The sequence below is a fragment of the Poromitra crassiceps genome (genome assembly GCF_964638095.1).
Source record: "Poromitra crassiceps genome assembly, chromosome: 28".
Classification (NCBI taxonomy): Eukaryota; Metazoa; Chordata; class Actinopteri; order Beryciformes; family Melamphaidae; genus Poromitra; species Poromitra crassiceps.
Window position 1 is genome coordinate 17,597,105 of NC_139651.1, and position 17,776 is coordinate 17,614,880.

Below are 17,776 nucleotides of genomic sequence, written 5' to 3' on the forward strand. Positions count from 1 at the left end.
GCCGGTCGGTGCAGCACGACGTCAGCTCGGATGCCCAGACCTTGTTTAGTATTTTGGAGAGCGAGGTGAGGAGCCAGTTCCCATGAACGACGTCCATGCCGGCGTTAGCAGAGAGGCCACAGAGGGCAAAGTTGTTTGTCTCGTGGGGACGGACGTAACCTGCTGCTGCTGCTACTGCTGTGTTACGTCAGTGTTTGTACTAGGGATGTTCATCAGTTATCGAAAATCGATAATTGATCGTTAAGGAATGGAATCGATCATGTGGAATTCTTATCGATTATTGTTATTATTATTATTATTATTATTATTATTTTTTTTTTTGCGGACTAGGTTTGGGTGGAATTCGTTCCTCCTCGCCCCACTCCATTGCACAGCCGACTAACGTGAGGTGGAGCTTCATATAGTCTCTAGTTTTCTGGCTGGGCACGGCCCTTTGTGCCAACAAAACTGTTTTAAACATGGGGAATTCACACCGGCATGCGCCGGGGACAGCAGAGTGTTGGAGAGGAGACACATTGAAATAAAGAGTTAATTGAGGAGAACACGTTGTCTTTCGTATTTTCTGCCATAGGCATTCATTTTGTAAAAAAAAAATAAAAAAAAAATTCGATAATCGATAATTGATCGTTAATTTCCCCCGATTTTCGATTATGGAAATTTTTCAAAATGAACATCCCTAGTTTGTACAGGCCCGGCTGCTTTGGGTGCTATTAGCAGGTAGGCAGCAGGCAGCACACGCTGCTGGGCTGCTGATGACAGTGTTGCTCTGACAAGTGGATTACATAGAAAGACATAACAGCCATAACCCACCAGCACACTGATCCCTGACGTCCTCTCTGATGAAGACTTCAACTCACTGCAGTCTCATTCAAAATGCCTCCCGCTCTTCTTAGCCCTCAGGGCTATTCAACTAAATTGTTCAGGGGGCCACATTGTCAGAAAGCTAAGGGGCCGGGGGGCCGGACCGTTCCCCCCAGCTATTAATCCCATTATATGTACACTTGACACAAGGCGCCACCACAACTTTCAAAACTTGTATTTCACTACATTGTAGCAAAAGTAGCTTAATTTTCATTTAAAAAGTGCTTAATTTCTGTGCAACAAAAGCTGTGTTAAAGCCCCAAAAGTAAACACATTTGAAACAAATCCAAGTATTCTACAACACATGTCAGCCATTTGAAATAGAATTTGGTCAATTCTGACCTCTCTTACAGTAGCTACACCACAGCATTGTAAACAGTTATAGTGCACCAGGAAAGGAAAACAACTGTAAACATTCTTTCTTGTTTAGAACCTAGCTAGCTGCAGCACACATCTCCTGAAAAACCATTTATAATAATGCATGTTTCTTGATTAGCTACATCACAGCGACCATCTCCTGAAAAACATTAATATTGCACCTTTCTTGTGGCTCCATCACAGCATCTCCTGAAAAACATTTATAGTGGATCTGATTTGTTTAGCTCACTTTAGCTAGATTACATCTGAAAAACAACCAGTCGGGTGTAATAAGTAAATGAGGTTTATTTATTTATTTATTTTAGAACTCATCTGAACTTATATACTCATCTGAACTTTGGAATATATATATATATATATATATTCCAAGTTAGAAGATACTAGATGATAGTGTCGTGTGCTTGGTTAAACTATCACATTGTGTGAGTTTTCAGACCCAGGTGTCCTGCCTCTGTTTGTGTACAGAGTTACTGTATCAGCACGATTGTCTGTAACTGATCTCATAGTTTGGATTGAGCCTTTTTAGGAGACTTTCCAGTGTGGTTGGGATTAACTGTGTTTGTGATTGAGTCTGAATGGTCTAGAATCTGTCCTCACATGCCGCTATTCTAAATAGAATGTCTCACATCAGTTAGGAGCGTGGTGTTTGTTTTTGTGTGTCTACTCTTTAACACGATGCACCAATAACAGGCCTATTTATTTGCCATAAAATGGTCGGGAGATGGAGAAGAAAATGGCTTCCAATTGTTTTCATGATGATGAGTTGATTTCATTCGACACTGAAGACTAACATGCACCTGGGAAAAGGTGTGACCCCTCATAGACTGTAAAAGGGTGTGAGCCTATTCACCTTATTCACCACGCCCACTTTTTCTCTCTTCCGCGTTCAACGCAAACGTATTTGTTCTTCCGGTTCAGTGCTAGTTGCGAAGGCCACTAGTGGCTAATAATATTAGCCACTAGTTAGTTATGTTATATGGCAGTAAAATGCCACTGAATGACCAAATTGATATAACCGTTAACCATTTCGAGTAACACTGATTCCATACGGATCACCAGCGTTAGTTTGTTGTTTATAACGTGGCCATATTCATAACGTTTCTATCTCGGATGCGTTATTTCGAATCGCACATAGGTTACGCAACCTAACATAGGTGCGCAACCTAACGTCCACTCCACTAACGTCACCTTAAGAGCACAATATTCCTGGAATGCAAGTTTAACTAAACAGTTACATGTCCTCTGCATTCTACATAAAATTAAGATATTACGGGTTGTTTTATTTTGTATGTTACATACGTATTGGCCAAGATATGTTAGTTTATGGGGGAGTAATTTTGTCACTTTTTGGGAGCGGAGTGTGCGCAGCCATCTTGCCTGCGGAGTTTTTGGCAAGTCAAAACGGAAATACTATTACAAAATGACGTAATGCGGAAGCGTCCATGTGTGGGCAAAGAATAAGGTGAATAGTGTGAATCTAACTCGTGCGTTGTGCCAGCTCCAGGTTTTGCTAGCTAGTAAAGTTGTTCCATCACTCGCCATGAGTTAAGTTCATCATTTGAGTCATTAATAGGGATGCACGATAATCGGGCAATCATATCGCTATCGGCCGATGTTAGTCATTTTTTAACATATCGGCATCGGTCCGATGTTACAATGTTAAAATCGATTATCGGTATCAGCCGGAATTTTCACATTGAAAGGAAACATTGTGGTAAATCTATGATTTCTGGGCTTTTCAAATGTTTTGGAAATAAAGAAATGCATTACCTTTTCAAATTCACAGTGTTTACATGTGTCTTTCAGTATGTACACAATTTGATTGTCATAGAAATGTTTTTATACAGATCATATCGACATCGGTAAATATCGGCCATAACAGCAATGTTAATATCGGTTATCGGTATCGGCCAAAACGTTCATATCGGTGCATCCCTAGTCATTAAGGAAACTCTTTATACATGCATGTTTTTTTGAAAGGTTTGCTGAGTGTGCACGCTCTTCCCACAAGCAGCCGGCTTCACATTGGTGCCGTTGAGCTGAGTAGTGTGACAACAACCTGCTAGCCATGACTCACTGCCCTCCGGCCTCCTGCCCACGGTGATGTGTGTCATAATGCCCTCCATGTTTGTGTGGGCGCTGCTGGGGCTTCAGGCCATGTGTTGTTTGGAGCACAGCGCATAGTTGGGAGTCGAGACCTATCACCCCACCGCACTCTTAAAGGAACACTCTGCCCTTTTTCAACCAGCTTTGTATCATTAGAACATCAGTAGTATATCAGAAAACTGTAAACGGTTTTGAAGTCTGTCATTTAATTTGACAGTTATTGAGTGTTAAAGTGTGGACCAGTGACATCACTGGTCCACACTAACTCAAATCAACTCTCAATAACTGTCAAACTATTCATCATTCATCTAGTTTGACAGTTATTGAGAGTTGATTTGAGTTAATGAGTTATTAATTTGAGTTAGTGTGGACCAGTGACGTCACTGGTCCACACTTTAACACTCAATAACTGTCAAATTAAATGACAGACTTCAAAACCGTTTACAGTTTTCTGATATACTACTGATGTTACAATGATACAAAGCTGGTTGAAAATGGGCAGAGTGTTCCTTTAACAAATTCATACAAAACGTCACTCATTCATACAAAAAGTCATTGGGAAGTTTTTCAGTTGCGGGTTCCACTTCTTCACAGACCACACCCATTCCACATCTTTGTTGTGGATATTATTCTCTCTATGTGCAATTTCCTTTTCCAAATAGAATCAGACCACGCTCCACTGGAGTGCAAAAATAGGCTCTATATTATCCACTATTTTTAATGATCAAATGTCACATTTATTTAACAAACTTTTGGTTATATTCCCTGAAATGAAAATGTAGGTTTTTTAATGAGACTTTTCTTAATCAGTCAGAACCCAAAATGCCATTTTTAGTCCAGTGATTAAAAACACAACAAATATGAACAAAACTCCCGAGCCTCAATATACATGAAAATCTTGTTTTTAGCGGTCATATTGGCCTACCATCCGTCCTTCAATCAAGCCTTCATTTTTTTTTTTTTTCACATTTTAAATTTTTATAGAACACAAACAAGACAAAACAGACAAACAGGCTCAGACACAGAGGAAAGAAATGAAAAACAAAACAAAAAATATAATCAACATTACAAAGTGGTGCCGCCAGCCACCTAAGGTTCTTATGTTCTTGTAAACGATATACCTGGGATTTCACTCAAGGGGTCTATGGGAAGCCAGCCGGGCGAGTCACCCGTCACCCCTAGCCTCGTTGAGGTAGACTAAAAATGGGTCCCAGATAGTCGCAAACTTTCTGAGTGCATTGGTTCTCAGGAACCTAAGTCTCTCCACGCGTAGAACAGAGGTCATGTCCGTCAACCACAATTGGAAAGAGGGTGGAGAGGGACAGAAATCACACTTCTATTGAAGATACAATGTCAATCCAATAGCCAAGGCCAGTATCAGGGTAACAGTCTTTCAACAGGGAGGGGGGGGGGAGGGGGGGTCTACATTGTACAGCTTAGGTCTTTTATGAAATATTATATTGTCACAGAACTTACCGAAGAAATCACATCATCCACTTTGCCTAATCCCTGTTTAAAAAGGTTGTTTTCATCACTTTGAGAAGCTGACAGGGTCCAGCTGTTTTATGGATGATGTCTGTTATCGTAAAGCCAACTCATTTATTATAGGCCTTTTGAAGTCGGCTTGAAAGTGCTCTTTATAAAGCTTGATAAAAGCAGACAATGAACTGTGGTGATATTAGGTGGACATAAGAGCAACAATAGCCTGTAAGGCTGAGCAATCAAAGTGTTATTAAATACTATGCTCGAGGTGAACCTAACTGACGTATTGACTTTGTCACAGCATATTGACCTTGGCATTGGAAATGAGAGAGCTGCCAGGCAAACGTAGTCTGTCAACAGCGAGCTCAAGTGTACTATCAATATTTGAAAAAATGTGTTGAATACACATGGCATTGTAAATGTAAGTGTTTCAGGAATGGAGTACAGTGCTTTGTAATAACTCATATTTAGCTGGTTTTCATTGCATAGCCAGATTGTATTGGAGACAAAGAGTGTGTAAACAGCTTTTTGAAATGGCTTCAAATGACTGAATTATTCGTAAGAACGACAATTGTGACCTGATGATGTCACAGTGCTTTCAGGAGGTTGTGTTGATACCATTGATACCTGATGCAGCATTTGTGTGCGTATGCCTTTAAGACCGCGAACCGCGTTAACGCAGTTCGCGGTCTTAAAGGGATACACACACAAATGCTGCATCAGGTATCAATGGGTTATAAGCACAGGGCAGGGCTGTATCATTTAGCCAAGATTCAGACCTCATTTTGTCACGATGATTCCATTTAAAAACTGTTATCTAACCCTCTCCCTCTGCTGCCCCCTTGTGTCCAGTCTGCGGGCCCAGCATCGACATCGGCAACGACATCAGCGAGTTCCGGCGCCTGGAGAACTGCACGGTGGTGGAGGGCTACCTGCAGATCCTCCTCATCGGCGACAAGAACAACAACGTCAACCAGGACGTGTTCCGCTCGCTCAGCTTCCCCAAGCTGACGGTGATCACCGACTACCTGCTGCTCTTCCGCGTGTCGGGGCTGGACAGCCTCAGCGCGCTCTTCCCCAACCTGGCCGTCATCCGCGGACGCAACCTCTTCTACAACTACGCCCTGGTGATCTTCGAGATGACCAGCCTGAAGGACATCGGCCTGTACAACCTGAGGAACATCACGCGGGGCGCCATCCGCATCGAGAAGAACCCCGAGCTCTGCTACCTGGACTCGGTGGACTGGTCGCTCATCATGCACGCGGAGTTCAACAACTTCATCGCCGGGAACAAGCAGTCCAAGGAGTGCGGCGACGTGTGCCCGGGCATCATGGAGAACAGCCCTCAGTGCAGGAGGACCATGTTCAACGACAACTACAGCTACCGATGCTGGAACTCCAACCACTGCCAGAAAGGTAAGCCGTCATGAATAGCACACGGTGATGGGGATCAGGGATTTGAGTTGGAATGAGATCATGCGGAGAGTTTAGACGTTGGGTCTGTTCTGCACAGATGTGCGTTTTGGATGTGGAATGAAAGCTTCTGCGTACAGCTGTTACCGCTCACACAGTTGCTGCCATTAGCTCGGACCCAAAGGACACATTTGGCAGTTATTTGCTTCCGCACGAACGTCTTGTTTTGGCTGCAGCGCTGCTATGTGGTGACAAGATGGAGGAGGCCACTCTCATGTGCTATGTGGTGACAAGATGGAGGAGGCCACTCTCATGTGCTATGTGGTGACAAGATGGAGGAGGTCACTCTGATGTGTTTTTCTATTCGGTTCATTTAGGTGAATTCCATGAGAATCAGGACTTCGAAAGCAAAAGTCACAAGGGCTCATGTAGCTTGCATGCTGGACAGAGTTTGAGTTAAGCGCTCATCCCACAAGTTGGGAGCTTTCGGAGGGGGCGGACGGGGGGGGTGGTCAAAACAAATCCAAGTCCGGTTCCCATACGATGATGGACCTGTCTGCACTCTTTGCTGTCATTTACTCTGTCTGCTGCTCATACCAGTTAAGAGTATATGAATACATGGATGAACATGAGCATCAATCCACATTGTGATTTGCCCTCTGTTCATATTATGCTAGCCTTTTGGAGCATAACCCTAACTGTTGGCTATCGGAACGTCAGCATCCATTTACCTATATAGAGACAGTCCGCATGTCTGGGAACGCCCACAAAATGTTAAACGGCTGGCGCCCGAGTGGGGTAAAACCGCCCATATATCTCATGGGCTGACTCACCAAAAGACGGTGCTGCGGCTCTACACTGTGGGGGGGGGTGTTTGGGGATTCTAGAGCAGAACACAAGACGTCTGCTCACATGTGTGTTTACTGCGGTGGTTAAATCCCCGATCGTGTCTGCCTGGGCTGGACTATCAGCTAAATTCTAACTTTGCTGAATGGATAGAATGGGGGAATTTACCCCACCCTGACCACGCACCCAGCCAGGCTGAGCCAGCTAAACCAGCGTCTATGACGAGACGTGGCCTCAACCTATACCCATAAACCACTGTCTGTGACCCAGCATCCATTTACCTATAAAGTACCAAAGAGGAAATAAAAAAAGCAGCTGCCGGTTGCCTGTTTCCGCCCAGGACCGTTCATAGCGAAAGAGACTGAAAATAATCATCATAATTGTTGTGACTTTGTACCTACCTATGTCTTGTAATGGAGCCTCCCAGCACAATAATTTCACACGTGCATAATTGTACACCAGAGTGACGATATATTGAATCTTGAAAGAGAGAGACCGCTAAAGCTACGTTCAATGACCAAATAATAAGAGTTTTCGGTTTGGACGTTTAGCCTTCAAAATAAAAGCGCCCGCTATGCAACCATATAGTATTTTTAGCCATTTCGGCTAAAATAAGCCCATACAGTACGAGTGAATTGACATTCACCTCGTTTTTGTAAAATATCGCCGCTATGCAACCACACAACGCTACTATTTTTACCCATTTCGGATCAAATAAGCCAAATGTTCCCACTCTTTAACAGCGGCACGCACCTCCTTGCTAGTGAAACATTTTTAAACAGGAAGTCGACAACCGGCTACCGCTGAGGATCATGGGAAACGTAGGTCCAGGAATAAGGTGAATAGGTCAAATTAAAAATTAATAAAACTAATAAAAATTGAATATTAAAATAATAAAGCACTGAAGATCGAATTTGATTATTGAGGAAGATTGACAGCCCTAACCTATTCACCTTATTCTTTGCCCATACAAGGACGCTTCTGCATGACGTCATTTCGTAATCGTCTTTCCGGTTTTAAACACGGAAGTAGAGTACGCCTACCGCAGTCATTTAGACTTGCCAAAAAGCTGTTTTCAAGCAAAAAAAAACCCAAACTGTTTTAAAGTTTTAATATTTGTCGGGTGAGAACGTAACATATATGTGACCAGTTTATCAGAATAACTCCTATTGGAAATCTTTAACGAGCAGCGAGGACTGGGAGCGCTGGCTGTGCTGACACCGGTCGGACTAGCTATCTGTTAAACCCTACTGTAGTTAGGCTACTGGCAGTGAGAAAACACTGTCGACGTGCTTTTGTAACTAACGTTAAATGCCGACCGGGTACAGCCATCGGCTCCTCGCAGCAGTAACGCTATGAACATGTCACTGAAGTTGGTCGCAGTGTAACTTAATTCTGAATGTTGCCAAACTTCATTCATACTGACGTTTTATTTTGAAAATGGCCGCCAACCAGCGCTGAACCGGAAGAACAAATACGTTGCGTCGAACGCGGAAAAGAGAAAAAGTGGGTGTGGTGAATAAGGTGAATACACCCATTAAGCATGTTTTTGGATTGTTTCCTGTAGCCGTTGGCATTTTGTTCTTGTTCCTAACACAATGCACTGCACTTCTCATTCAAGAGGAAGATCTGCATTTCCAGGCATCTTGATGCAGTTATTTAGCCTCATCCAAGTCCAAATGCTATAGACTCTATAGAGTCTATAGACTCTATAGACTCTATAGACTAGAGGACCACAGGAATGAGTTCAGAAGACTGAAGATGTTAGCACTTCCAGTTCCTGCGTATAAAAAAGTCAATGGTATTTTTGTATGGAGATTGTGGTTAAATGGTTGAAATAAGGTCTGTGGTTAACACAAGTTTCTGAAACGGCAAACTTTTTGTTCAGCAAGACAATCTCCACTAATGAGGACCACTGTTGTGACTTTTGAAGCGTAAATGCGTTTCTTTTTACTGTGATTTTCAGAAAACGCTTCAAAAGTCATAAAAGTGGTCTTCATTGCTGAACACAAACTTTGCTGTTTCATAAACCTTTGTTAACCACACACCTTATTTCATGTATTTAACTGAAATTCCCAGAACAAAAATCCCACTGAGTTTTAGACTTGGAACTGGACGTCTAAACCGGAACTGGGAGCCTGAGTTGGCCCACAAAAAGACATCATCCCTGAACTTTAGAAGCAAAGGAGTAAACGCTGGACTTCAAACATGCTGGTTGTGAACGTGCCTCTGGATGGTGTGTTTCAGACAGTGTGTTTGGGCTGACAGACTGTCTGGCTGAATTATTTCCGTGCCGACCGGCGACCTTGCTGCTGACTGTGCATGTTGATATTTCCGTCTTGTGACTTGGGACTGTCGCGGGACTGGCCTGGATTACATGCATGTACACACACACACACACACACACACACGCACGCACGCACACACACACACACACACCAATGCACGCACATGCATATTTATACAAACGCACAGACACATAAACATCTCTGTCTGACACACACGCGCACACACACACGCACACACACACACACACACACACACACCTGCCTTGCGGGTTGTGTGTGTGTGTGTGTGTGTGTGTGTGTGTGTGTGTGTGGCCATACTGGGGAATAAAGCAGCAGGTGGAGTTTGGGGGAGGAGGAGCTGTTGGGTGGAGGAGCAGAACTCGGCCATATTTACAGTTTCTGCCGTCAGCAGGGAAACACTATAGACGGTTTTCACGGAATTCTGTTGCTACGAGTGAACAGTTTGAATCTGAGTTCCTGTATTAGCAAACACTGCAACAGTTAGTAAGCTAGGTGGAAATTTAGAATGTTGATGTTTGTCAAGCTAAAAGTGTCTATAGTCCACAATAGATACAGTCAGTGTCTCGTCATAGACGCGTGTTCAATGGATCGGCGTGGGGTAAGTCCTCCCGTTCTTCCAATGCAGCAGAGGTAGCATTTAGCTGCTAGCCCCGCCCAGGCAGACAGGATCAGGGATTCAACCCCCGCAGTGCACGTAACATCTGAACAGACGTCGTCTATATGTACCCGCTCTAGAATCCCCAATCCTGTAGTGTAGAGCCGCAGCACCGTCCTTTGGTGAGCCAGCCCATTGAGGTATATGGGCGGTTTTACCCCACTATGTAGTCTCACGCGCCAGCTGTAGTAACATTTTGTGGGCGTTCCAACACAGACCGACTCTATCTATTCACCTTATTCACCACGCCCACTTTTTCTCTCTTCCGCGTTCATCACAAACGTATTTGTTCTTCCGGTTCAGCGCTAGTTACCTACTGTGGCTAATATTAGCCGCTAGTTAGTTATGTTATATGGCAGTAAAACGCCACTTAATGACCAAATTGATATCACTTTTAACCATTTCGAGTAACACTGTTTCCATACGGATCACCAGCGTTTGTTGTTTATAACGTGGCTATATTCATGACGTTTCTATCTCGGATGCGTTATTTCGAATCCCACATAGGTTACGCCTGGCGCAACCTATGTGGGTTTCAGGACGAAACAGTCTCGACTCCACTAGCGTCATCTTTAGAGCACAATATTCCCGGAATGCAAGTTTAACTAAACAGTTACATGTCCTCTGCATTCTACATAAAATTAAGATATTACGGGTTTTATTTTGTATGTTACATACTTATTGGCCAAGATATGTTAGTTTATGGGGGAGGAATTCTGCCAGCTAAGGAGGGGAGTGTGCGCGGCCATTTGGCCTGCGGGGTTTTTGGCAAGTCTAAAATGGAAATACTATTACGAAATGACGTAATGCCAAGCGTCCATGTGAGGGCAAAGAATAAGGTGAATAGGCTTGTTGCCGCAGTAGTTTGTGTTACACGGTGGTGGGGGCGGGGCATACACTGATTACATAACCTCCCCACCGGCAACACCGCTACTTTTTATGGAGGAAGAGAAGAAGAAAATCTCTGCCCGCTCGTAGCGGTTTCAGCGTGCCGTGCAGTTTCAGCGTGCCGTGCAGTTTCAGCGTGCCGTGCACTGGTGTCTAACACAATGCCCCCCCCCTCATACGCACGTAGAGAAGACCCAGTTAGCTAAGCCTGTGCGTCTTCCGTTGTCAATTGTGCGCTGAGTGACGTCACTCGAGCAACTCCATGATGTGATCAGTGATGGTCACTCGAGCGACTGTGATGTCATCAGTGATGCGTAGTTGAGCAATTGTGCGCTGCGCATGCCAATAGGGCAGGCGAGCAATCGTAACATCACCACCAGTATTTGATTGAGTTTATTTGACAAATTAAAAAATACAATACAGCAACAAATAACAACAACAACAACAACAACGGCCAATTAATTAGGGATGGGCATCGAATTTCGAATTTTCGAATAATCGTTGTTATTATCAAGGTCGACTTTTATTATTGAAATTCGAAATTCGAAATTCGAAAAAAAAAAAAAAAAAAAAAAAATTTTTTTTAGTGAAATGTTGCATTGTCTCCCCTGATTCTAAGTATAGTCAAATCGCTTGGTTTGAGCAAGTAAAACAATTTTTATAAGCATTTTAAGCAAGGTTTATGGAAAAATGAATGGCGGATGAAATCCCATGAAGAGGGAGAGGGGGTGACTTTGGCACCCCTTTGGCACTCAGACCTGAGCCTACTAAATATTTAATGAACCACTCATGATTGTCAAAACTGTTTTTTATTTTCGAAAATGTCAATGTCATGTAACATGTTCTTTACTTCAGTGGTGCAATGCTTGTTTGAGCTAAAAATCCACAGCAGAAGCTTTTTATATTAATTAATAAAGCCGTAGACTTAGAATCAGGGGAGACAATGCAACATTTCACTCACAAAAAAAAAAAAAAAAAAAAATACATTTTTAATTTTTTTTACATTTTTATTTTTATTTTCGAATTTCGAATTAAATTCGAATTTGGCCAGCGAATTTCGAATAGTGTTTTTGCTAGAAATGCCCATCCCTACAATTAATAGATGATGGTGATTGGATCGTCTATCGCCGATCTCTAATCACCACGATTGGACGATATGAAAATAGGGACGACCGACCGCCCCTCCTAGTCTGGTGGTCCAGACAGACGCCATGCACCACTGCATTTAGACACCAAGCAACATTTAGAACCAACTGTGTGTGTGTGTGTGTGTGTGTGTGTGTGTGTATATGTGTGTGTGTGTGTGTGTGTGTGTGTGTGTGTTTTCTTATTATTAACGCCATGTATTTGGTCTAAAGAAAGACAACATGTGATTGGCTGGTACAGTCAAACAGTGAGACTAGCCTAAGCCCGGTCATATCTAGTGTTGTGTCTTTGTTCAAGGCCACCTATCTTCCCTCCTGCTCCACCCTCAACTCTCCCTGATTCAACAACACATGAGCCTCTGCATCCTCTCCTGTCCAGAGAGGCTTCCAAGTATAGAGAGCCAAAGTGAAACGTCACTTCCTGCTTTCTCCCTGTAGCAGCGCTGCGAAAAATATGAATGGCGGTGGACGGAGAATAAGGTTACTGTTTTGATCCCGTTTGAATTGGGCCACGGGGCGCCGATGCTAATTTTGTCCATTTAAAACATAACTTTGCATGTCAAGAAAGTCGCAGTTTGTCATCAAACTGAAACGTAGGGGTTAGTTTCGTATAAAAACGACATAGCTCGTGGAAGCTTGTGGCATGTCACCGGTCTTCAGCTTTGCCGGTAGAGAAAGTGACGTCACTTAGGCGACAGTGTATGTAGTCTTTCTGATTTATAACTTCTAGTGCAACAGTTTGGTGACAAACTGTGACGTTCTTGACATGCAAAGTTACGTTTTAAATTGACAAAATTAGCGTTGGCACCCCGTGGCACAATTCAAACGGGATCAAAAAAGTCACCTTATTCTCCGTCCACCGCCATTCATATTTTTCACAGTGCTGCTACAGAGAGAAAGCAGGAAGTGACGTTTCACTTTGGCTCTCTATAATACAATCAATGCAGAATAAGCCTGGATTCCTCATTACCAGCAACCAGTAGTAAGGAGATCAAGGGTGACAGCACTGACAATGAACCTAGTTGACCTCTCAGACGACAGATAACAAACGGTGTGTTAACTCTACCTGTGCTACCTGTGTGCTACATGCTAGCAGCTCTACTCTGTGCTGGACTCCATTCACTCACCGCTCGATTGTAGCAATGACGGACTTTCCTCCTCTCACACACCCTCTCTCCATGATGCCAGAGCCCAACACACACACACACACACACACACTAGGGCTGTGAATCTTCACTGGCCTCACGATTCGATTCGATTACGATTCAGAGGGCTACGATTCGATTCGATAACAATTATCGATGCATCTCGATGCATCTTAAATCGATGCATCACTTTTTTCCGCAATACATGATTTATTTTTTCTCACTTTCTTTTTTCTCACTGTGTGGCTACTTTTAAAATAAAAGTGCATTTGGAATTGCATTGTATTATGATCCATAATTAAAATAAACAACTGCATGTACTTCCATTATATTTTATTTGATTATTTAAAAAAAAAATAAAAATAATAATAATCGTTTTTTGACATTTGTGAATCGATGCAGAATCGTGCACGTCCGCATCGCGATGCATCTTATAATCGATTATTTTTGACACCCCTAACACACACACACACACACACACACACACACACACTAGGCCTGCACGATATGAGGAAAATCTGCGATGTGCGATAACATTGTTCGATATAGTGATGACGATATGACTTGCGATAAATAAACAAATATTAAAGTATGCATATTATTAGCTATACAGTTCCTATGTCTTTCTGCTTTAATAATGCTAACATAGACTCCAAACATAGCCTATGCCCACTGAATAGAGAAATGAAATATACACTGACTCTAGCTGAAACTACACACAGCGTGTTTGGGCTTTGGCAGAGGGGCGGAGCGCACTGTTGCAAGGGAAAGGTGTACGCTGGATTTACAACACAAGACAAAACGATCAGATGCTGAGTGGGAAGGCATGACGCATGTAAATAAAACCACTTTTGTTAGTCATTGCGTTTCAGGCAGTCTTTGCGATGTGTTTGCGCATGTTCATATTGCGATGACGATGAAAATACGATTAATTGTGCAGCCCTAACACACACACACACACACACACACACACACACACACACACACACACACACACACACACACCTCTGCTCCACTGGTGCTTTGACTGGCTGGTGTCTGCACAGATAAAGCGTGTCTGTGTGGAGAATCTCAGGGCTATGCATAATTTGAATGTTTTTCTTTAAAGGTAGACCAAACACTCTGCTTTTAGTATGTTTTCTTCTTCATGTAGACAGTGGGGACGTAGAGAGAGACACAGGACGGAAAACTCTTCTTTGTGTAGACCGGGGGTGCCCAAACTTTTTTGACCCAAGATCTACTTTTCAAGTAGCCAGCCTCCCGAGATCTACCAGTCCAGTTTCAACATCGCAAACACACACATCGATGCATCTTAAATCGATGCATCACTTTTTCCCCCAATACATGATTTATTTTTTCTCACTTTACAATACAATTGCATTGTATTATGATCCATAATTAAAATAAACAACTGCATGTACTTCCATTATATTTTATTATTTAAATCCCCCCCCCCATGTAGACAGTGGGGACGTAGAGAGGGACACAGGAGGGAAAACTCTTCTTCATGTAGACAGTGGGGACGTAGAGAGGGACACAGGAGGGAAAACTCTTCTTCATGTAGACAGTGAGGACGTAGAGAGGGACACAGGAGGGAAAACTCTTCTTCATGTAGACAGTGAGGACGTAGAGAGGGACACAGGAGGGAAACCTCTTGGGATTGAATCTGAGGACAATGGAGATACAGTAGATGAGGTTCCAGGTCCACGGCACTATGTTGAGATCATTACACACGTGTGTTTGTGTCCAGTTAGCATCTTCCCATCCAAGAGGACCACATGTATTGTTATGGCAGTCAGTGTACGTAGACTTAAAGCCCTCCAGTGTATTTTGTCATTTTGAAGATATTCTATGTGTTGCTGAGTCCTGCCCTGGCCTGTTGATTAGCCACACTGTTCACCAGTATTTGTATTTTTGTTTGGACAAATAACCTCATTTTGTGCTCAAAGTAAAAAAATAATAACCTGTTGCTAAAAACAGGTGATACGTCAGAGTGGTCAGACACAATGGACGTCTATCAGTCATGTCATGACTGATAGAATAATTAATAAGTAATATGTGCAAGTAAGTAGCGCAATGTGAGCTTTACTGCTCTCTGCATTGAAACAATGTGAGCTCTACTGCTCTCTCTGCATTGAAACAATATGAGCTCTACTGCTCTCTGCATTGAAACAATGTGAGCTCTACTGCTCTCTCTGCATTGAAACAATGTGAGCTCTACTGCTCTCTGCATTGAAACAATGTGAGCTTTACTGCTCTCTCTGCATTGAAACAATGTAAGCTCTACTGCTCTCTGCATTGAAACAATGTGAGCTCTACTGCTCTCTCTGCATTGAAACAATATGAGCTCTACTGCTCTCTGCATTGAAACAATGTGAGCTCTACTGCTCTCTCTGCATTGAAACAATGTGAGCTCTACTGCTCTCTCTGCATTGAAACAATGTGAGCCCTACTGCTCTCTCTGCATTGAAACAATGTGAGCTCTACTGCTCTCTGCATTGAAACAATGTGAGCTCTACTGCTCTCTGCATTGAAACAATGTGAGCTCTACTGCTCTCTCTGCATTGAAACAATATGAGCTCTACTGCTCTCTGCATTGAAACAATGTGAGCTCTACTGCTCTCTGCATTGAAACAATGTGAGCTCTACTGCTCTCTGCATTGAAACAATGTGAGCTCTACTGCTCTCTCTGCATTGAAACAATGTGAGCTCTACTGCTCTCTGCATTGAAACAATGTGAGCTCTACTGCTCTCTGCATTGAAACAATGTGAGCTCTACTGCTCTCTGCATTGAAACAATGTGAGCTCTACTGCTCTCTGCATTGAAACAATATGAGCTCTACTGCTCTCTGCATTGAAACAATGTGAGCTCTACTGCTCTCTCTGCATTGAAACAATGTGAGCTCTACTGCTCTCTGCATTTAAACAATGTGAGCTCTACTGCTCTCTCTGCATTGAAACAATGTGAGCTCTACTGCTTTCTGCATTGAAACATTGTGAGCTCTACTGCTCTCTCTGCATTGAAACAATGTGAGCTCTACTGCTCTCTGCATTGAAACAATGTGAGCTCTACTGCTCTCTGCATTGAAACGATATGAGCTCTACTGCTCTCTGCATTGAAACAATGTGAGCTCTACTGCTCTCTCTGCATTGAAACAATGTGAGCTCTACTGCTCTCTGCATTGAAACAATGTGAGCTCTACTGCTTTCTGCATTGAAACATTGTGAGCTCTACTGCTCTCTGCATTGAAACAATGTGAGCTCTACTGCTTTCTGCATTGAAATATTGTGAGCTCTACTGCTTTCTGCATTGAAACATTGTGAGCTCTACTGCTCTCTGCATTGAAACAATGTGAGCTCTACTGCTTTCTGCATTGAAACATTGTGAGCTCTACTGCTCTCTGCATTGAAACAATGTGAGCTCTACTGCTCTCTGCATTGATGTGAAACATTGTGAGCTCTACTGCTCTCTCTGCATTGATGTGAAACAATGTGAGCTCTACTGCTCTCTGCATTGAAACAATGTGAGCTCTACTGCTCTCTGCATTGATGTGAAACAATGTGAGCTCTACTGCTCTCTGCATTGAAACAATGTGAGCTCTACTGCTCTCTGCATTGAAACAATGTGAGCTCTACTGCTCTCTGCATTGAAACAATGTGAGCTCTACTGCTCTCTCTGCATTGAAACAATGTGAGCTCTACTGCTCTCTCTGCATTGAAACATTGTGAGCTCTACTGCTCTCTGCATTGAAACAATGTGAGCTCTACTGCTTTCTGCATTGAAACATTGTGAGCTCTACTGCTTTCTGCATTGAAACATTGTGAGCTCTACTGCTCTCTGCATTGAAACAATGTGAGCTCTACTGCTTTCTGCATTGAAACATTGTGAGCTCTACTGCTCTCTCTGCATTGATGTGAAACAATGTGAGCTCTACTGTAGGGATGGGCATTTCTAGCAAAAACACTATTCGAAATTCGCTGGCCAAAGTCGACTTTTAATCGAAATTCGAAAAAAAAATATATATATAAAAAAAAATATATATATATATATATATATATATATATATATATATATATTTTATATATATATATATATATATATATATATATATATATATATTTTTTTTATATATATATTTTTTTTTTATTTTTTTTTATTTTTTTTTATTTATTTTTTTATTATTTATTTTTTTTATTTTTATTTTTATTTTATTTTTTTATATATATATATTTTTTTTTGTGTGAGTGAAATGTTGCATTGTCTCCCCTGATTCTAAATCTAAGGCTTTATTAATTAATAGAAAAAGCTTCTGCTGTGGATTTTTAATTCAAACAAGCATAGAGAGGTCCAGTAACGAGTCCGGAAATCATCGATGCTAACGCCCCTGGTTCTAAACAGTTTTCGCCTATGGGAGTTTTGAATGGGTTTTTGGCGCGATGCTTCTAATAATCTCTCTGGGCAACGCTGGCTTAATCAAACGCGAACCAGTGTTTAGTAACATCATCTTCACACATGAAGACCACTTTTATGAGTTTTGAAGCTTTTAC

General features: G+C 42.4%; 1 protein-coding gene across 1 annotated transcript in view; it reads left to right on the forward strand.

Moving 5' to 3' along the window:
* Window positions 1–17,776, forward strand: part of LOC310799488 (insulin-like growth factor 1 receptor) — a gene marked incomplete at both ends in the record, with an annotated part of 106,210 nt that overhangs the window by 12,020 nt on the left and 76,414 nt on the right. Inside the window, one exon of the mRNA XM_083662077.1 lies at window positions 5,680–6,243. Coding sequence (XP_083518203.1) covers window positions 5,680–6,243 — 564 coding nt within the window. The remainder of the gene's footprint in view (window positions 1–5,679; window positions 6,244–17,776) is intronic.